We start from the raw sequence: 22248 nt of genomic DNA on the forward strand, positions 1-22248 counted from the left end.
TGACTACCTAGTCCCAATTATATATTTTTGCTTCATCTCATATTTAAAAAATTGATTGAAATATCAATTTTACAAAATACTTTATAATTTTACTCTTATTTAACTATTGCTTATATAAATGATTTACCATATTTCTAATAGTTATTTAACTGCAAGACGTTAAATTAAATAAAAATATATTCAAAAAATAATAGAAACATCGTTTTTAAATATGGATATTGTTTATATATTTGAGATACACTAAAAATAAAATATAATCTATATAATTGAAATGATCATATCACCTCCGACGACCTCCAATCTAAAATAAAAGAAATATATAAAGAGTGAGTCTCATGTGAGACCGTCTCACGGATCATAATCCGTGAGACGGATCAACCCTACCCATATTCACAATAAAAAGTAATACTCTTAGCATAAAAAGTAATACTTTTTCATGGGTGACCCAAATAAGAGATCCGTCTCACGAATATGACCCGTGAGACCGTCTCACACAAGTTTTTGCCATATATAAAATACCATACATGTGAAAAAGAATTTTAAAAAAAGCATTCCAAAAAATATTTATTCTAAAAACAACCTAAATTTTATACTTTTTAGTTTATTATAAAAAATAATTTAACACCGAAAATGGGCCAATAAATCTGGGTTTCTTAGGCCAATAAATCTGGGTTTATTTTTATTAAATCAATAAATATTAAAGAATTCACGCGCATACAAAATTAATGAATAAATGAATTAATCTTAGTGATTTTTTTTACCATTCAGGTTTTATTTCGGCATTTTTAAAGTTATTTTGCTTAAAAATTACTCAACAAATCATAATCATATCGACTTCATTTTCTTTTTCGGTTCTCGCACCGTGCAACTATTTTTTAATAAATTAAATAAAGATGAAAGAAAAAAAATTATTTGCAAATTTTGATTTTCCAATTATTTATTTGTGTGAAAAAACAAACACATGCATTAGGATGGAAAAAGCATATACTATCAAACATTTAATATTTAAATTTAAGAGTTAACTCTTGTAAAAAAAGAAAAAAAAATTAAAAATTAGATTCAAAATATATCTTAAAAAAAGTTCACTCTTTTTTCCACTGTTTTCGTGATCATCCTAAGGTTGACCACTCTTTTCTTGTTTTTGCCAAATCGAAAGAAGGGATTTCCCTGGCAGACCCACCTCTTATGAGCTAATTTCCATGGTTTTGCATTCTCGAAATAGAATGCATGATGTGATGACAAAAACAAGACTGTTGCCCAGCACATTGGTTTCATCATTTCACATACAGGACTGTTGCATCGACGAAAAATTCAACCAAAAGAAGAGCAAAAGTCTTGATTCAATAGCAATAGAAGTTAAATAGAAACTATGGAACATCAAATGTATATAAGTCAATCCTAGCATCCACCCCCATCTCCTACTTGAATAAATTCCAACTTCACATTTAACTTCTAAAAAAATGTAATCAAGAGTCTCTTAAGAATGAGAATGCATCCCACAATGAGTGAGACTTGTCTTAAACAATGGGCTGACCTTGTGAGGAAAATCAAGAGCTATCTTCATGAAGAGGAAATCAGATCTGCTAGTTTGGGAGTTTGTCAACTTAACAAATGAATCACTAGAAGAAATTTAGGAGCAGGTGCCTGTAAAAAGAAGCAGCAATATGATCAGCAATAACTTATCACGGGAATGATAATACTTGAGTTTAATACCCGTATTGTATTTCAAGAAGCCCATAGCTCTAATGCCAAAACTCGTTACAGAAACCATTTTGTGACCCCTTGCTTGATACAATTTCTGAAAATGAATCCACCAATTGCCCAGCCAAACTATTTGGATCATCAATTAATGTTTGAATGAAAGTGTTGACCACTCTGCGCTCCTGCTCAGTTGATCTAAGACTGAACCATGTCAGTAGCTTTAGTCTAAAATCATGTTTAATGTGACCCTCACATTCCAGCCAACGTATGATCTTGACACAATATTCAAAATTCTCGTCCAAGCATCCTGAGTCATTTTGGACTTGGAATGGAGATCCGTTTGTCAGAGTGCTATCAGAATCCTGCAACTCTCCATTGGTGCTACGTCTCTTCTTCTTTGAGGCAGTTACCTGAGAGTCGACAGCTGGTACCTCCCCATGTTTTTCATGATTCCAATTATGAGGGACATCACTGCCATGCGACCTTGCGATGCCATTTCTTTGTAGGTCATGAGAAAAGGTGTAATTATCCACCTCAACTGGTTGCCCTATAGTGCATCCATCATCTGCATCTCTAGATGACTCAACTGGAGGGGTAAACTCCAGATTCAGATCAGGAACTGAAACATTCAAGTCAAGTTCACGAGGAATAGGCGTCAACCTTTTTTCCTGTGGAGTTTCTGGTTTAACAGCATCACAACCACTAAAGCATTTCTCAATATCAATTTTACGGAATGACTCAAAATACCCTTGTTCTTGAGCCCATGCAAGCCTTAAGATTTTCCCTAGGTCTCGAACCTTGAAACCAGAGTCTGATTCAATGTCTGGTCCATTTCTATGCTCTTGCCTGGAACTAGAGCTACCTATATTGTGTGAATTCTCCTTTTCAGGACTTCCTGAAACAGAAGTAGAGTTTCTGTGAATTATTTCAACACTCTTCGTGAAACACTTCGCTTCAGAGTGGCCAATGTCCCTAGTATCTGTATAAGATACTATCCTGAAGGAGTACTCCGTGCAAGGCTGCAGACTGGATACCCAAATCCTTCTCTGATCTCTTGGAAAGACACAGAGAGGGTCTTTGGAGTATGTCTCTTCTCTCGTCTTGCAATACCAGAGTTTGTAGCCCTTAATATCATCATTTGGTCCAGTAGAAAATTCAATCAATAGAACCACAGCAGAAGAAGAAGTCACTTCTTCAAATAGGAACTTGCAAGCTGCAGGAAGTGAACCCTCTGCCAGGGGAAGAAATAGTTAAACAATTGCGACAATGTAATTTTCTCATTATTTCACCAAAAAGGATCACAGATTTACCAATAGAATTGAGTGCTGAGGTGGTAGACTTTGAAGACATCCATTCGTCAGCTTTATCAACTGCAAGAGAGCATAGATTCTGAACATCAGCCGCCACAGAGAGTCTACTCACAATTCCTCGAGCCATCTTGGCTGAAACTCCATCAACTGGACCCACATCTGCTTCTAACTTGGCTTTGGCTTCCTTAACAATTTCATGCAGTTCACAGAATCTGGAAGTCCCATCCAAGAGCCTGAAACTTAGGAATATCCTATAACATAGGGCATCCACACGGCGAGCATCCTTAGCAACACTTAACTGCTTCTTCCAGCATCTGACAAAGTAGACCACAAATTAAAAAGTCCCAACATTTATGAGATCAAAGAAAAGAAAGGACTTGATGCATATACTTGGTCTCTGAATACAAAATGCAACTGTGTGCAAGTACTGCTTAAGGAAATCAAACAAACAAGCCGCTCAACTTTCAGACCAAATAAGTGCTTAAAGCAAAATTTTGTAACATGACAAAGCAAGCCTGGGGACACCTATTATATGTCAAGCTTGTTTAGAAACCTAACTGACCTAAAAAAATGTCTAGTTTTTACAATAAACTAAATTACATTCTTAGGCTTATCACCTAGCTTCTCAGAGGTGAGGGAGCTTATAAAAAGAAGATGAAATAATTGGAGATGGCGATACTTTTTCAAATATGGTCTTCGGGGGAAGAAGTTAAACTAATCTCCCAGGTCACAAACTGCAGCGAACAAATTGACACAGTGAACAAGATTTTACCAACTAGGAGCCAAAAGAAGGAAATTAATTGAGAGCAGCCAACATAAAACAGCTTACCCAAGTATCCCAGAAACTTTGCCACAATTAGCACAGCAGTAGCTTCCATCCAACTGCATCAATGGTCCAAGATCGACGACCCCCACCTTACTACGTTGGAAGGCACACTCAATGTGGCAAGACAAGCCACAAGAGTCTCCCACACCAGATTCAGATGTGCATTCCAACCAAAGACTTGGATCCTTGTTGTCATCAAATAAATGACAAATGCAGCAAGAGCACCTCCTGCAAAATGTGTCATCCATTGATAGAGTGGCTCGACATGCAGAATTTTTACAGATCCATGAATTAGAAATTTTGAAATCAACACATGGTTCTGGACTCGGCAAAATTCGAACAGGGTTTTCCCACTTCCGCTGCTGTTTCCTGGGCTGTTGCTGATCTTTAGGACTTGAAGATGCTCGTTTGATGTCATGAGGCTTAGTTGTTTTCTTACATGCCTTGGAAAGCTGTTCGGCCATTATGCACTTATGAAGCAGAATGCTCCTTTAATCCATTAAACAAATCCGAAATGTCCTTCCCTTTGATCTATTCTCACACCTGCTCTTAAATTCTTGAAGCATCATTTCGCAGATCAAGTTTCCCCGTCAACTTTGCATTTCAGCTGAAACTCTTGAGCGTAAAAATCTGGATTGAAATTGCATTTCAACTTGAATAAGATTGCATCAATGCCACTGGCATTATGGTAGGACTCAGATCTCAAATGGACACATAATAACATGAATTAATGATAACTGAAAGCAACTTAGCCTTTCAAGAAGATCACAATAAAATATCAGATACATTCATTACAGCCAAGAAAGAAGATAGAAAAAACATTAAATACATCACATGTTAGTAAGTCATATGCAGGGATTATTTCTCCAAGTACTTTAATTTAACCTTAAATAAACCAACATGAAAGTAAGCATTATCATCGAGACTTGTTCTAATAATAAATGATAATAGAATGTTAAGGCTATCAAGGATTAAACTCTCCGTTGCCCTTATTCACGCAGAAAAAACATGACTTTATGCTTCTCAAACATTCAGAACAAATTATTCAAAAAAATTAAAATTCAGCACAAATTAGTACACTAACTTTGCTGAGCTTCACCAGATTCAGACAAGTTTGAACTTATGAATATTTCAAACGTTGTTCATAATATTTTACCAAATTTCATTATTCAGCCAAACAATACAACATCTTTTAGCATCAGGTAAATCTGGATATATATGAAAGAAGTAAAAGCAACAGCACATCATGCTTAATCAGCAAACACAACAGTACAGAAACATGGATGATATTTTCATTTATACCTTGTCGCAACCTGAAAAGTGAGTTGCACTATAGAGATTCACACAAACCTAAAAGGTTGAAATGAAGGATGAACAGTGCTACATTTTGCATGCATGAGTAGATGTCACTGAAACAAGAATACAATAGCACTAAGGCCTCTCAAACAAATCCAAGTCGAAACTCGTAATGACAGGTTGGATGGAATCAATTCTCAAATCAACCATTTTCCTCTTAAAAATCAAAACAGTAACTTAAGAAGCATTGTAGATTGCAGAAACCTCCATCTGCATAAGTTCATCTAAAAGAGAGAAAACATGATAAATTCAATAGCAGCAGATGCATAATTGTGATGACTGCCAACAAGGGGAAAACTAGAAGGGGTGGTTATAATCCCCCTCACTTGAAATTTTAATATTTTCGTATATAATTTTCTAAAAGGTTAAAGCTTTGTCTCCAGAATGTAGTAAATGCCACCCTCACCAACCATGACTCCATCTACCAAATTTTGGGTGAGGCCAACATAACAAGAAACCAGTAACAGTCCAATGAAAATTCATAAACAAGCCCAGCTGGAAAAAAATCTTATTTGGTGTTCTTCTGAACGTCACAAAACCACACATACTTGAGATAAAACAGCACCAAGAACGTGAATAAAACAACAAATTCAGCCAAGGAACGACAGAATCGGCTAAAATACATCCAAACAAAAAACCCATCAAACACACTAATTCCAAACAAACAAGAAAATCACCGTGGAAGACAAATGCTTAGCCGTTGCTGCAGCTCTAAACTAAGGCCCTAAAACCCTGCAGAGACACCCAAAACAACGAGATTCAGAAGCCTTAAAATCATGAAATCTGCAGCAATAATAATGCTGCTTCTAATGAATTATAAAACAAAATCCATACCCCTTCAAGAAAAATAAATAAAAATCATACCGCCGCGGCTGGCGGTGGCGTCGGAGTCTCTTTAGGGCTTAAAAATTGAGGTAAATAGAATCAGAGCGCAAAGATTCGGAGAAGACAGAGAGCGATTCTGACTATACATGTGAAGACCAGATCCAATAGCCCAAAGTAAACCTTTATTGACTTATTTATTAGCACACATTTTTCTTTAATTTGATCTATCTACCCATCCTTTTATTCGACAAATAATTTAAATACATAATAAAATAATAATTTTATATAATATAAATCATCGTGTGAAATTATATTACTTTTTTATTCAAAAATAATTTTCACATTTTTTTAATTTTTTTTCGAAAAATAATGATATCATAAATAAGGGTATTTTGGGGGAAAATTTGACATTACACAGGAATTATAATCTTTACAACATAGTAATGATACGATATATATAAAAATATATTACATATGTATTATATTTAAAATTCTTTGATTTATCTATAATATTATTATATTTAAAATTCTTTGATTTATCTATAATATTATATAAAATTAATGATATATTGTATTAAAAATTTCCATTTGATCAAGAACTAATTGGTTTTTCGATGTATTGATTAATGTAATTAATCGATTAATTAGTTATTAATATTTAAGAAATGGATGTGGGATGTTAAATAAGTTTGGAAGTGGGTCACTTGTAATTCACATAGCATCAATATCATAAGTTTTGAGATGAGAATTTGAGTTTGGTGGTGGATCTAGGCAGAGCCTTGGCCTCGTCCACAGGGGAGGAGCTTCGCTCTCATACATACAAAGTACTCTATATATTACTAAAATGAGTGAAATGTTGAAATTTATTTAGAAGGGTTTGGGACCCCATTTCCATATTTTAGGTGATCGGATAACAATCTCGGTACTTGTCCAAAAGGAAATATTGCAGGTACACTAAGTAAGCAGCTCGTAGCTCGTAAGAAAGACACTGTACTCTTCACTTCGTTCATCGTCACGAGATAACTTTTTTGAGGACGGTCAATGATGCACGTAGTTTTGATGCTTTAAAGAATACATCTAGAACTCATTTACAAAGTTGTAAAGGATCGTAGAGATATTAGAATATGTATTGATCTCCCAGTAGATTCAATGATCATCATTATTTTAAATATATAAGGTCCAAAAATTAATGAAACAATTATGGTCGTACTCGTAGGGTATGTTGATCTACACCATTGTAAAAATAAAAATGAAAAGAAATATACTTCATATTTGAAAAATTATAGCATGCAACCGAGATAATTTTTGAATGACCTTCGAATCTAATAATAATATAACAAGGGTATGTTTGGTTAGATGGATTAAACAAGATTAGATAAATAATCGAGTATTTATCCAATGTTTGGTTAAAATTTTAAGATACTTTACTAATCACTTTAGCCCGGTTTAAGACCCAATTTTATAGATAATTATTTGATTATTAATCTAATAAAACAAGTGAGATATGCTATCCACACTCATCAAATTGTATTTTTATATCATGTCAAATATTTTTTATCAAATCAAATCATTTTACATCATGTCAAATATTTTTTGCCAATTATTAAAAATATGAAATCTACAAATATATTTCTAATAAATATAAGAATAAAATTAATATTAAAAATATTATTACTATTTTAATTATTAATTAAATATATATTTACAAATATATTTCTATTAAATATATTTAAATTAATTTTAATCAATGTAAATTATAATCATAAATATTTAATTATTTATCAAATTATTTAAAAATATTTATAATTATTTTAAAAAAATAATAATATTATAACTATTATTAAATTTTATTTAAAGGTAACATTCAAAATTTTATTGTTATTTTAATTATTAAAATAAATGCATATTTACAAATTTATTTCTAATAAATATATTTAAATTTATTTTAATAAATGTAAATTATAATTATAAATATTTAATTATCTATCCAATTATTTTAAGAATATATATTTAATTAAAACTTGAGGTATTTTGGTCATTACAATAAAATTAATAAAATTAATCCATCATTTTAAAATTATACCAAACATCATGTTGTTTATCTCATCATATTATTAAAAATTCATATATCTCATTTTTTAACCACTCTAATTACTGGTTTATTTCACCCTACCTTGTGAGGCACTGCCCCCATGAGGTGATCAAAGGTCTAGATTTAAACACATATACACCCCATGAAGTGATCAAAGGCCCAGATTTAATCACCATGTAAAATCAATGGCTGAGATCCTGTGAGGACACTGCTCCCACAGGTAGCATCTACTCTACCCTAATTACTAATCATTTATTTATCCCATCACACATACCAAATGGAGCCAAAGGTACACATGCCATATATGCATGTATAATTAGTTCATATGAAAATATTTTTATAGGGTTATTTGCAATTAGTTAGAATAATTTCTTGAGAGGGTCGTTTGTTTATGTTAAATTAATTATTTGTTTATTTTACATTGTAATTATTTTATAAAAAACATCAGTTTATGTAAATATTTATAATTTGAATATTTGAAAAAAAAAGTATGTCTCAAACAATCTCACATATATATGTCTGTGAGCCACATTAATATGATTCATGCATGTATTGAAAAATAATATTTTTGATATAAAAATATTTTTTCCATGGATTAAGATTAAAAAAATATCTCGTAAAATTGATTCGTGAAACGATTCAATGTAAAATTTTGTGTCAGTAAAAAAATATTTTCATGCATGACATCAAAACGCCACTGTTATCCTGCCAAGAACCCCAATAACTAAACCGAAGCCTGAGATGGACATGCCATTCATTATTCACACGTACACAATTATTCGGTTTATTTCATCATACCCATGTGGGATCTACTCTCATGATAGAATGGATAGCCAAGATTTGTCCATGAATATATATGACCCACTTTTTTTTTGAAAATGTATGTGTGACAAAATCTTACCGAGGATAGTGCCCACATAAGTAGGATCTCATCTACCCAATTATTCTCCATCCATAATTGACATATGATTCTACGAACATTTTTGCTTAATATCATAAATAAAAGAAAAAAAATGTAGCATCTACAAGACTATAATACATATTACCGAACAAAATCATAAATTCGGTGATTGGATGTATCAATTATTTCCGACGTCATATCATTAATATCCACCGTCAAGTCAATGAACTAATATTCCAAAAGAAAAAAAAATCACAAAACAAACTTCGACTACGTGTAGAACCACAAATCATAATATTCTAATTTATGTGACCAATATTGAAATTTCCTCTTTTGTTTGTATAAGCAGAAGTAGGCTATACAATTTTGTATAAAAAACAATAATTTTTAGAAATAATTTTCTTCCTTTTCATTATTAGAATTTTTATATGTGTGATTGTAACGTCCCAGATTCGACGACTGTCCTCACTATATCAAGACGAGTCTTTCCAGCGTGCTTATGTCCTCACTCACACACACCCTAGGAAACTTCCCAGGAAGTCACCCATCCCAAAATTACCCCAAATCAAGCACGCTTAACTTTAGAGTTCTTATGTGATGAACTAACGAAAAAAAGATGCACATTCGTGATATGAGTAGTACCAATCAAATTTTTTAAGCACTCTTCAACTATACAGTCCATTACATTGAACAGTCTCGGAATCCCTCTCATTCCCGTGTGGATCGGTTCATTCATGTTCCCTTCACCTAGAAGCCTGCAAAAAGCCGCTCATTGTCCATACAACTAATGACACCGGCAATCACCCCCCGTCCTCTTCGGCTTCGGACATCACAGTGATATCGTAAATATTTGTAAAAGAAATTTGTGAAATATTTATACAAAACTTCAACTAATAAATCAATCAACTTGTAATACCATCATACACATATGACACTCCTGAAAATTCAACCCGATCCGATCCAGATCAATATGGCACTAGCCGAATTCAATACAGTTAGACTTTATCGAATGTCCAAGTTTCTCCACCATGTGGTTCCGGTCCCAAATTAGATTTTAAAGCATTGTTACAACACCAAATCAAGCTGGACTTCCAAAACAATGATACGCACAAAAACTACAACTTAAAGTTAGGGATGTAATGAGCCGAGCCGAGCAGTAGCTGGCTCGAGCTCGGCTCGTTTCATTATTTTCTCGGCTCGAGCTCAGCTCGAGCTTGTTACGAGACTCGGGTTTGAAGCCCGGGCTCGGCTCGTTCGGAATTTATGAAGCTCGGGCTCGGCTCGAGCTCGGCTCGTTAATGGCTCGTTTATCTTGTTTAATGAGCCTGGCTCGGGTTCGCCAATAGCGACGGGTTTTGATTAAAAGCGTCGCTAATAGCGACGGGTATTGACACAAACGTCGCTAATAGCGCCGGGTATTTACAAAAACGTCGCCGATCTGGATCGGCGACGTTTTTCTTAAACCACTGTCGTTATAACCGTCGCCGATCTGATCGGCGACGTTTTTCTACAACTGTCGCAAATAGCGTTAGTTACAGACATCGTAGCCAAAAAACGACGGTTATTTTAGACCGTCGCTATTATAGCGACAGTATGTCAAACCTGTCGCTAATGTCGCGACGGTTTGAACAAAAACCGCCGCTAAATGAAACCCGTCGCTAATGTCGCGACGGTTTGAACAAAAACAACCGCTAAATGTTTTTTTTAAATGTTATAATTATTTAAATCTGAAATAAAAATATATTGTGCTGTATAATCGAAAAAAAATTAACAAAATTTGAGAAATGTAATCATATTATTAATCTGCAAATAATAATATAAGTGTTTCATACAAAATGAATCAGCCATGTAGCGCTACATCTCCTCCTGTGATGTTGATTTAAAATGAATCAAATGGAATTTTCTTAATGTAACGTTGATGAGAATAACGAAATTTAATAAACTTACGTGGAGCAGGCGGGATCGCGTGTCAACGAAAGATCCATCTGCATGTCGATGTGTGTGAACGTATAGCTCCCATGACGTTGGATCTCTGCCATGTCGTGCTCGCTAAAATAAATTCAATAATTGTAAAACATTAACATTTATAATTAATGAAATATATATTTTTTCCAAAGTACAATTCAATAAATGTCACGAACATCGTCGCTCGAATATTGAACATCTTCTATTTCACTTTCAGTTCAAATCAATTTCGTTGTCGTACATAACATTAACATCGACTAGATTTTGAGACGATAAAAGAAATTGAGTTGAGATGTCATGAGGTCCACTTTCGTTGTTTTGAAATGCATCGTTCGCATCAATTTGATTATGCTCAGTATTTTGCTCAACATCAGTGACATAAGCTCGCCTACGTAGAGTACTCACATGCATCCAATCTGATTCTGCTCTCTTCGTTGTTGGATAAGTCAAATACACAACTTGCGAGGCTTGCGTAGGAAACACAAATGGTTCGTAGTATCCAAGACTCTTTTTTCGATTGACATCAACAATTTTGTACTTTTTATTAGGAAACACAAATGGTTTGTAATTTCGTCTAAATATGGTTTGTTCTGACATTTTTTTCGATTGTAAGGACAACGGATATATCTATTTAATAAACACTCAGGATGACTAAGTGCAAATGTTGCAAACGACTCTAAATGCGATAATTTATAGACAGTTTGCTAAAACCCTAAACCCTAAACCCCAAAACCGTTGCCATCAGCGATGGTTTGCTAAAACCGTCGCTTATATTAATCGGCGACGGTTTATTCATAACAGTCGCTATTATAGCGACTGTTTGATGTAAACCGTCGCTATAATAGCGACGGGTTTTAATAAACCGTCGCTAAATTTAATATGCGACGGTTTTAATGCAGACCGTCGCTATATAGCGACGGTTTATTAAAAACCGTCGCTGATATTTCCGTTTTTTTCGCCCATCAACCACTTAAACGAGCCGAGCTCGAGCTCACGAGCCAGCTAAACGAGCCGAGCTCGAACTCGAGCTCACGAGCCAACTAAACGAGCCGAGCTCAATTTTGAGCTCACGAACCTATTATCGAACATGTTCACGAGCTAACGAGCCGAACATCATTAATCTTAAGCTCGACTCAACAAAATTGTCGAGCCCAAAATAAGGCTTGGCTCGATAAGCTTAACGAACGAGCCCGAACGAGCTTTTTAACGAGCCGAGATCCGAAAAACTCGCGAACAGCTCGGCTCATTTACATCCCTACTTAAAGTCTTAAACAAACACCATATCAGAGTGATCCACTCTCGTTTCATTGTCTGAGACCAAATACAACCACAAAGTATGAACTTCAATTTGTTTTTGTTTTTTAAAGTAGCATCAGATGCAAGATAACTTAAGTTCTCACATGTTCATAGCAATTTGACTCCTGTATCCCTTAACGAGTCAATTACAGCTTTAACTTTACCGTGATATTTCTGATCCTTCTTCAAGAAAACTGTAACAGCGGGTATGTTCTGAAGTAGCAGCCGCTCCCCAAGTATCTTTCCAATTTTTGCAGCTGCAGCTACGTCTGTTGTGCTTTCTTGTGCCTTTTCCATGCTCATCCTCAGGACCTTCTCTTGTGTACTGGGCACTACTGGCAGCAGAAGCTACCGTTGCAGATGGGGTGTGAACAACTTGAGCGTTAACATATTTGTTTGTAAAGTGCATCCTCAGGACATATGGTTTCAGAAATTTTGTTAGCCTTTCTGGCCTTGAAGGTGGAGGGATGACCATTTCTGTTAGAAAAAATAAAATGGAAAGCAAATGAACGGGCCCTCTGCAAAACTTAAGGTCAATCAAGTGAGCCAAAAGAGAGGTAATAGCAAATCTAAATTTCTCATGCATAATCAATTCACTAGTATTCAACCTATAGGATACAATGTTTATCATATATATCAATATAAAATCTTTGCTCCCTCCTCCCTTGTGTTGACAGAAATGATATTCAGATCTCAAACTGACATATAATAACAAGAATTAGTGATAACTGAAAGCAACTTAGCCTTTCAATAAGATTACAATATAATATCAGATACATTCATTACAGCCAAGAAAGAAGATAGAAAAAACATTAAATACATGACATGTTAGTAATTCATATGCGGGGGTTATTTCTCCAAGTATTTAATTTAACCTTAAACAAACTAACGTGAAAGTAAGCATTATCAACGAGACTTGTTCTAATAATAAATGATAATAAGATGTTAAGGCTATCAAGGATTAAACTCTCTGTATAATCCCCCTCACTTGAAAATTTAATATTTTCATATATAATTTTCTAAAAGGTTAAAGCTTTGTCTCCAGAATGTAGTAAATGCCACCCTCACCAACCATGACTCCATCTACCAAATTTTGGGTGAGGCCATCATAACAAGAAACCGGTAACAGTCCAATGAAAATTCATAAACAAGCCCGGCCGGAAAAAAATCTTATTTGGTGTTCTTCTGTAAAGAACGGCACAAAACCACACATACTTGAGATAAAACAGCACCAAGAACGTGAATAAAACAACAAATTCAGCCAAGGAACGACAGAATCAGCTAAAATACATCCAAACAAAAAACCCATCAAACACACTAATTCCAAACAAACAAGAAAATCACCGTGGAAGACAAATGCTTACCCGTTGCTGCAGCTCTAAACTAAGGCCCTAAAACCCTACAGAGACAGCCAAAACAACGAGATTCAGAAGCCTTAAAATCATGAAATCTGCAGCAATAATAATGCTGCTTCAAAAGAATTAGAAAATAAAATCCATACCCCTTCAAGAAAATTAAATAAAAATAATACCGCCGCGGCTGACGGGTGGCGTCGGAATCTCTTTAGGGCTTAAAAATTGAGATCAATAGAATCAGAGCGCAAAGATTCGGAGAAGACAGAGAGCGATTCTGACTGTTCATGTGAAGACCAGATCCAACGGGAAAATGAGGAAAACGGGAGTGAGGGAAGTATTTATTAAGAAAAAGGGATTGAATGTAATTTTACTTTTTTATCCTTTATTTTAAATTTGTTTAAAAACTAATTTTGTGATTAGAATATTTAAATATTTATTTTATTTTTTTATATAATATAATTTAATTTATAATTTAATTAAATAAAAATAATTTATAATCTCATCCTTTTTCCGCGACCCACTCTTTCTCATCTCAACTCAAGATTTTTTTTTTCCTCATCTGCTGTTGCTGCACACTCAAACCATCTTCCATCTTGCATCATTGTTCTGGTTTTTTGCTAAGAATTAACGATGAGTCTAAAAAATATTCATCTGCAAGAAATCCAACGAGAAAATCACGTATTAATAAGAAATTTATTTTGAAATTTGAATTTGTTATCGAAGTTAGATTTGGGTCGAGCCCTGGGTCGAGCTCTTCGTGAAGAGGAAGAGCTCGACCGTGAGCAGCAGCTTAGCTGCTGCTCTCGGGAAAGCTCTTCCCCAAGAGCACGACCCAAACCCAATTGGGTTGTGCTTGGGTCGTGCTGACCCAAGAAGAGCACGACCCAATAACTAGGCCAAATAATTTTTTTACTAAAAAAATCAGGTTAATTTTCTTAAAAAATTATTATTTCATTATTGTTTAATGTATATCAATGTATAATTTATGTTTGTTTTTTCATTGCAGCGGTGAATGTGAAGTTTACTGTTTAGCGACAGCAAGTTATACCATGTTTAGGGAAAATGCCTATCAATTGAACGATCAGAAGATTGAAGAATCTAGGCATTATTGTTGTTGTTGTATTTGTGATAAATTATGGTCGTTGGATTAAAACATTTATATGATAGTTGGATTAAAACATTTATATGATATTTTACATTGATTTTTAGTTAATTTATGTGAAATTTTTTTACTACATTCAATCTAATAACGATCTCATACAAAAAATATATTTAGAGAATGATTCATGAATTGATCAATTATATAACATCATAAAAAATGAAAGCAAGTTGTGATTTGAATTGTATTAGGATTATTGTTTCTAATCACACAAATTATAGCTCTTTGACTCGACCCACTCTACCCAATTTGGGTTGAGTGGGTCGTGCCACACATATATATTGTGTGGCACTTGGGTTGAGTGGGTTGCGCCACACAACCCACACATATAGACGCAACCCACTCAACCCAAATTGTGTTGAGTGGGTTGCATTTTGGGTTGAGTGGGTTGCGCCACACATATAGGCGCAACCCACTCAACCCAAAATTGTGTTGAGTGGGTGGCGCCACACAATATATGTGTGGTACGACCCACTCAACCCAAAATTAGGTTGAGTGGGTCGTGCCACACAATATACTCAATTTTTGGGTAGAGTAGTTTAATTTGAATCGAGTCTTACATGTTATGAGTTTTTAAGGTTCTATTATTATGAAATTTGTTAAAAATTTTATTGGAATTAAAAATTTGTTAAGAATTTTAGTCGAGCATAAATTCAACCCGATAAGAGATACATTCGTCTAATATTGTTATGAAATTTTAACCAACACACTTAAATTATAATATATAACTCATATTAAAATGTTTACACAAATAAATTTTTTATATATATTTACGTTCTAATCATATATAGAATGACTTATGTATTATGAAATGATCAAAATTCAAAATCTCTCTACCACTCGACCCAAACTCGACCCAAACTTGACCCAAACCCTAAACCCTAAACCAAACCCCAAACACCACCACTCGACCCACTCGACCCAACAATTTACCACCCACTCGACCCAAACTTAAAATTTAAAGAACAATCTTGTCCACTCCACCCACTCACCATCCCCTCGACCCAAAATTAAAAATTCAACTCAAACACATTACATATTAGTAAAATCAAATCGATAGCCTTTAAATTCAAACAAATTACATTTAATTCAAATGATTTTTTACGTCAGGAACACAAAAATAACTTAAACCTGAATCGATTATTTTGCTGGGAAGAATATATAAATGAAACATGAAATCGCCGATATCAATAAAAAAATATTTTTAAAAAAATAAAATATAAATAACTAATTAATTAATGAACTAATAAATGATCTCACTTAACTTAATAAATGAACTCACCTAACTAACAACAGTCAACTCCCTTTCTTTGATTTAAAGAAGTCAAAATCCCTTTTATTTAATTAAATTTAAAAAGAGTCATATATTTTTTATTGTCCCAGATCCAATAGCCCACAGTAAACCTTTATTGACTTATTTATTAGCACACATTTTTCTTTAATTTTATCTATCTACCCATCCTTTTATTCGACAAATAATTTTATATAATATAAATTATCGTATGAAATTATATTAATTTTTTTTATTCAAAAATAATTTTAATTTTTTTTTTTTGCAAAAAATAATGATATTATAAATAAGGGCATTTTGGAGGAAAATTTGATATTACAATAGGAGTTATAGTCTTTACAACGTAGTAATGACACGCAGGGGCGGATTTAGTGTAGGGCGTGGCCCCCCAAAAAATTTTTAAAAAAAATTTAGTATATATTAATTTTTTTTAAACTAAATATATAAACAGATATATATATATATATATATACATGGCCCTCCAAAATGAATGATACGTCCATGTATCTCAGTGGCTAAAGCCAATTATAACGTTTGCTCCACCCGATTTCGAAACTTGATCTCTCTTTCTTTCTTTTTTTTTGGCTTAGCGACGGTTGTGACGGAAACCGTTGCAAAATCCGCGACGGTTTCTTATAACCGTCGCCATATAGCGACGGTTGTTGAGAAAACCGTCGCAAAATAAACTAAGCGGCCCCCCCAGTGTCGAAATCCTAGATCCGCCCCTGATGACACGATATATAAACATATGTGACATATGTATTATATTTAAAATTTTTGATTTATCTATAATATTTTATAAAATTAATGATATATTGTATTAAAAAATTCCATTATATCAAAATCTAATTTGTTTTTTATGCATTGATTAATATAATTAATTAGTTATTAATATTTAAGAAATGGATGTGGGATGTTAAATAAGTTTGGAAGTGGGTGACTTGTAATTCACATAGCATCCATATCATAAGTTTTGAGATGAGAATTTGAGTTTGGTGGTAGATCGAGGCAGAGCCTTGGCCTTCGCCCCCAGGAGAAGAGCTTCGCTCTCGTACATACAATGTACTCTATATCATTAAAATGTGCGAAAGGTTGGAATTTATTTAAAAAAGCCTTGGGGTCCCATTCCCATATTTGGGTGATTGGATAACAATCTCGGTGCTTGTTCAAAAAGAAAGATTGGCCACAGCACGCAACGAGTACACTAAGTAAGCAGCTCACAGCTCGTAAGGGATCGTAGAGATATTAGAATAGGTATTGATCTCCCTACAAATTCAATGATCATCATTATTTTAAATATATAAGGTCCCAAAAATTAATGAAACAATGATGGTCGTACTCGTAGGATATGTTGATCTAAACAATTGTAAAAATGAAAATGAATAGAAGTATACTTCATATTTGAAAAATTATAGCATGAAACCAAGATAGTTTTGAATGACCTTCGAATTTAATAATAATACAGCAAAGGTACACACGCCATATATGTATATACAATTAGTTCATATGAAAATATTTTTGCAGGGTTATTTGCAATTAGTTAGAATAATTTCTTTAGCAGGGTTGTTTGTTTATCTTAAATTAATTATTTGTTTATTTTACATTGTAATTATTTTATAAATTAATAACAGTTTATGTAAATATTTATAATTTGAATATTTGAAAAAAAGTCTGTCTCAGACGATCTCACGTATATACGTCTGTGAGACAAATTGATATGATTCATACATGTGAAAAATAACATTTTGGACATAAATATTTTTTTTTCATGGGCCAAGATTAAAAAAATATCTCATAAAATTGATTTGTGAAACAATTTCATATAAAATTTTGTGCTGATAAAAAAATAGTGTCATGCATGACATCAAAACGTCACTGTTATTATCCTTTCAGACTGCTCCACTCTTGTTTCATTGTCTGAGACAAAATACAACCACAAAGTATGAACGTCAATTTGGTTTTTTTTAAAAGTAGCATCAGATGCAAGATAACTAAAGTTCTCACATGTTCATAGCAATTTGACTCCTGCATCCCTCAACGAGTCAATTACAGCTTTAACTTTACCGTGATATTTCTGATCCCTCTTCAAGAAAACTGTAACAGCAGGTATGTTCTGAAGTAGCAGCCGCTCCCCAAGTATCTTTCCAATTTTTGCAGCTGCAGCTACATCTCTTGTGCTTTCTTGTGCCTTTTGCATGCTCATCCTCAGGACCTTCTCTTGTGTACTGGCAGCAGAGGCTACCGTTGCAGATGGGGTGTGAACAACTTGAGCGTTAACATATTTGTTTGTAAAGTGCATCCTCAGGACATATGGTTTCAGAAATTTTATTAGCCTTTCTGGCCTTGAAGGTGGAGGGATGACCATTTCTGTTAAAAAAAAATGAAAAGCAAATGAACGGCCCCTCTGCAAAACTTAAGGTCAATCAAGTGAGCCAAAAGAGAGGCAAGAGCAAATTTAAATTTCTCACGCATCATCAATTCAATAGTATTCAACCTACAGGATACAATGTTTATCATATATATCAAAATAAAATCTTTGCTCCCTCCTCCCTTGTATTGACAGAAATGATATTCAGATCTCAAACTGACATATAATAACATGAATTAGTGATAACTGAAAGCAACTTAGCCTTTCAAGAAGATCACAATACAATATCAGATACATTCATTACAGTCAAGAAAGAAGATAGAAAAAACATTAAATACATCAAATGTTAGTAATTCATATGCAGGGGTTATTTCTCCAAGTATTTTAATTTAACCTTAAACAAACTAACATGAAAGTAAGCATTATCATTGAGACTTATTCTAATAATAAATGATAATAAGATGTTAAGGCTATCAAGGATTAAACTCTCTTTTGCCCTTATTCACGCAGAAAAAACATGACTTTATGATTCTCAAACATTCAGAACAAATTATACACTAACTTTGCTGAGCTTCACCAGATTCAGACAAGTTTGAACTTATAGATATTTTCAAACTTTGTTCATAATATTTTACCAAATTTCACCATTCAGCGAAACAATACGACAGCTTTTAGCATCAGGTAAATCTGGATATATATGGAAGAAGTAAAAGCAACAGCACATCATGCTTGATCAGCAAACACAACGGTACAGAAACATGGATGATATTTTCATTTATACCTTGTCGCAACGCGAAAAGTGAGTTGCCCCGTAGAGATTTACACAAACCTAAAAGGTTGAACTGAAGGATGAACAGTGCTACATTTTGCATGCATGAATAGATGGCACTGAAACAAGAAATACAATAGCACCAAGGCCGCTCAAACAAATCCAAGTCAAAACTCGTAATGACAGGCTGGATGGAATCAATTCTCAAATCAACCATTTTCCTCTTAAAATTCATAACAGTAACTTAAGAAGCATTGTAGATTGCAGAAACCTCAATCTGCATAAGTTCATCTAAAAGAGAGAAAACATGATAAATTCAATAGCAGCAGATGCATAATTGTGATGACTGCCAACAAGGGGAAAACTAGAAGGGGTTATAATCCCCCTCACTTGAAATTTTAATATTTTCGTATATAATTTTCTAAAAGGTTAAAGCTTTGTCTCCTGAATGTAGTAAATGCCACCCTCACCAACCATGACTCCATCTACCAAATTTTGGGTGAGGCCAACATAACAAGAAACCAGTAACAGTCCAATGAAAATTCATAAACAAGGCCCAGCTGGAAAAAAAAATCTTATTTGGCGTTCTTTCCGAAAGAACGTCACAAAACCACACATACTTGAACTTGAGATAAAACAACACCAAGAACGTGAATAAAACAACAAATTCAGCCAAGGAACGACAGAATCAGCTAAAATACATCCAACCAAAAAACCCATCAAACACACTAATTCCAAACAAACATGAAATCACCGTGGAAGGCAAATGCTGACCCGTTGCTGCAGCTCTAAACTAAGGCCCTAAAACCCTGCAGAGATACCAAAACAACGAGATTCAGAAGCCTTAAAATCATAAAATCTGCAGCAATAATAATGCTGCTTCAAAGGAATTAGAAATAAAAATTCAAACCCCTTCAAGAAACGGATTTTTTCTCACAAATCAGCAATCACACAAAGAACAAAATTTAATTAAATTAACCATTAAATACTTACCTTGATCCCACGCCTAGAGCTCCTGTTCACAACGTAAAGAAACGAAAATAGAGAATTATCTTTAAAATTCGAAAGTCTGGGTTAGGGAGAAAGACTGAGAAGTGAGAACTATGGGGTTGGATGAAGATGATAAAATGAAAGTGATTTGTGTAAGCCCAATACAAAAAGCCCAATAGAAAAAATTAACATATAAGGCAGACCCAATACACACATATATACTAGTCACCGCGGCACACGCGTTGCGTGTGTCATGAATATACGAGGTTAATATATTAAGCATTCATGATATTACAACACCGTCATATCAAAATATTTTGTACTTGATCCATGAAGGCAAGGGATTCCAAAGCTTAAATAAATATGTCAAACTCAATTTGTTACCTCACATGACATAGGTGTTGATCATAAAAAATAATATCATCTCATATGAAATAATGATAAACTTCAATGTAAAAGAAGTAAACAAATAGTGAAAAGATTGTCCAAAAAATATGAGAATATCATCAAACTAAAATTTATTGAATATAAAAACCTAAAATTGTTTTCTACATTCGAATAATAAATAGAACAAAAACAATTAAAGTTGTAGTTATCTTTAAGCATTTTATACATAAGCTAAACCCTATCTGGTTTAGCGTAACAAGAAAATATTCATTTTATCGAATCATATCATAGTGCAACATAAACATACAAAATAAATAAAACAATTTAATAAAGCGTGCTATAAAAAATTGATATGACAGAACAAAATGTAAACAATTGCAAGTATTTCGCTAAATACATGACAAATTAATGAGAAATTGGCAAACTCCTTTTATTTGGCAAAAAAAACCGAAATATTGTAAGTAATGCACTTGATAAAGATGAAGAATACAAATTGTACCAATAGTGGCGGAAATATTGTAAGTAGATCACTTGACAAAAACAAAGATTTTCCTAAAAAACTAACTTATAATATTTGAAACTCAGCTAAACTACAAAAAAAAAAAAACACCACCAAGAACATCATCTTTATAAAGAACCCAACTTTACATTAAATATTTTTAGTTTTAAGAAAGAAAGCCATGAGAACCCATTAACTACATATTGAGCCAAAACATTTGGAGCATAAAGTGTGATGAATTCAATACATAAACACATGTAGTCGAACATCAATAGAGAGAAATAAATAAAAACCTACACAAATAAAAGAAATAAATTGGCAGTATTGTGGTGAAAGCACATTTTATTATAACTTAAGTACATGAAGCAGATACAAAAACATCAATTGTGCAAATACCTTAGCATCAAATATTTCCTTTCAATCGTCAACTTAAAAAGAAATCATGAATAATCATGTTTTTTTTTAAAATCATCCGTTTAAAAATGAGCAATATGAATAAAAAGTGTAGAAGTAACGGTTTCCATCTAAAAACTTAAACAATTAAACTTCAGATCTTTAAAAGAGGGAAAAAAAGAAAACAATTAAAATCATTAGTTCCAACATCAACCAAAAATCTATACCTTCCAAATATTTACCGAGATAAAAGTGAGTTCAAGTCCAAAAATTTGTACGTGTGTTTCAGCAAGCTATAATTTGAGCAGAGGTCGATCCATGTTTAAAGAATGAATTTTAATTGTGCTTACCTTGTTCGTAAACTCCAATTTTTTCAGTAAAGTATAATTTACAGCAGTTTGTTGCAACTTAAAATCCATATCAATTAAAATGAAGCATAAGAGAATGTGAAATTGAGTGTAAAAAGTGGGTTTAATTATGCAAGTATATTACTTGTAATGTTGTTTGCCTAGTTCGTAACCTCAATATTTTTTTTCAGTAAATTATAATTTGCAGTAACTTGTATTGATTTTCAAACATGGATGTTATGTAACATAAAAAAAATTAATAAATAAGAGTTCCACTCCAGTACGCAAAGCTCAAAAAATACCGTATTTTGATACAAATTTTATTCCTTCAAATTACAGCAGTTTAGTTATTCCACATCGGTCTACAACTGATAGATATTAAAATGTTAGGATTTCCATCGTCTCTTGGCTCGGAGAT

General features: G+C 33.4%; 1 protein-coding gene and 1 pseudogene across 12 annotated transcripts; both read right to left on the reverse strand.

Annotated features, from left to right (window-relative positions):
- Window positions 1-1299: 1299 nt before the first annotated feature.
- LOC140823400 (VIN3-like protein 1) lies at window positions 1300-20346 on the reverse strand. Of its 12 annotated transcripts, none has more exons than XM_073184729.1 (6): window positions 13804-13930; window positions 13637-13671; window positions 3841-4467; window positions 3012-3325; window positions 1714-2932; window positions 1300-1644 (listed from the first exon to the last, which is right to left on the reverse strand). In XM_073184729.1, the coding sequence occupies exons 3-5, from the start codon at window positions 4299-4301 to the stop codon at window positions 1743-1745; spliced, it is 1965 nt and encodes a 654-aa protein (XP_073040830.1). In that variant the 5' UTR covers window positions 4302-4467; window positions 13637-13671; window positions 13804-13930; the 3' UTR covers window positions 1300-1644; window positions 1714-1742. The 12 variants fall into 12 exon arrangements, with proteins under 12 accessions (XP_073040830.1, XP_073040824.1, XP_073040825.1 ...); XM_073184723.1 differs by adding an exon at window positions 5140-5187 and having other exon boundaries at window positions 1300-2932; XM_073184724.1 differs by lacking the exons at window positions 13637-13671; window positions 13804-13930 and adding exons at window positions 19969-20023; window positions 20208-20346 and having other exon boundaries at window positions 1300-2932.
- LOC140823401 (uncharacterized) lies at window positions 12260-19962 on the reverse strand (annotated as a pseudogene).
- Window positions 20347-22248: the final 1902 nt, after the last annotated feature.

Source organism: Primulina eburnea, chromosome 2, assembly GCF_022965805.1.
Source record: "Primulina eburnea isolate SZY01 chromosome 2, ASM2296580v1, whole genome shotgun sequence".
Lineage (NCBI taxonomy): Eukaryota > Viridiplantae > Streptophyta > Magnoliopsida > Lamiales > Gesneriaceae > Primulina > Primulina eburnea.

Excerpts from the sequence above, each read along its gene's own strand:
- LOC140823400 (XM_073184724.1), bottom strand. The coding sequence starts at position 4,301 with ATGGCCGAACAGCTTTCCAAGGCATGTAAGAAAACAACTAAGCCTCAT. Across the intron at positions 3,326-3,840 it reads AAAGTTTCTGGGATACTTGG|ATGCTGGAAGAAGCAGTTAA; the intron begins GTAAGCTGTTTT and ends CTACTTTGTCAG. Across the intron at positions 2,933-3,011 it reads CTCAGCACTCAATTCTATTG|AGGGTTCACTTCCTGCAGCT; the intron begins GTAAATCTGTGA and ends TTCCCCTGGCAG.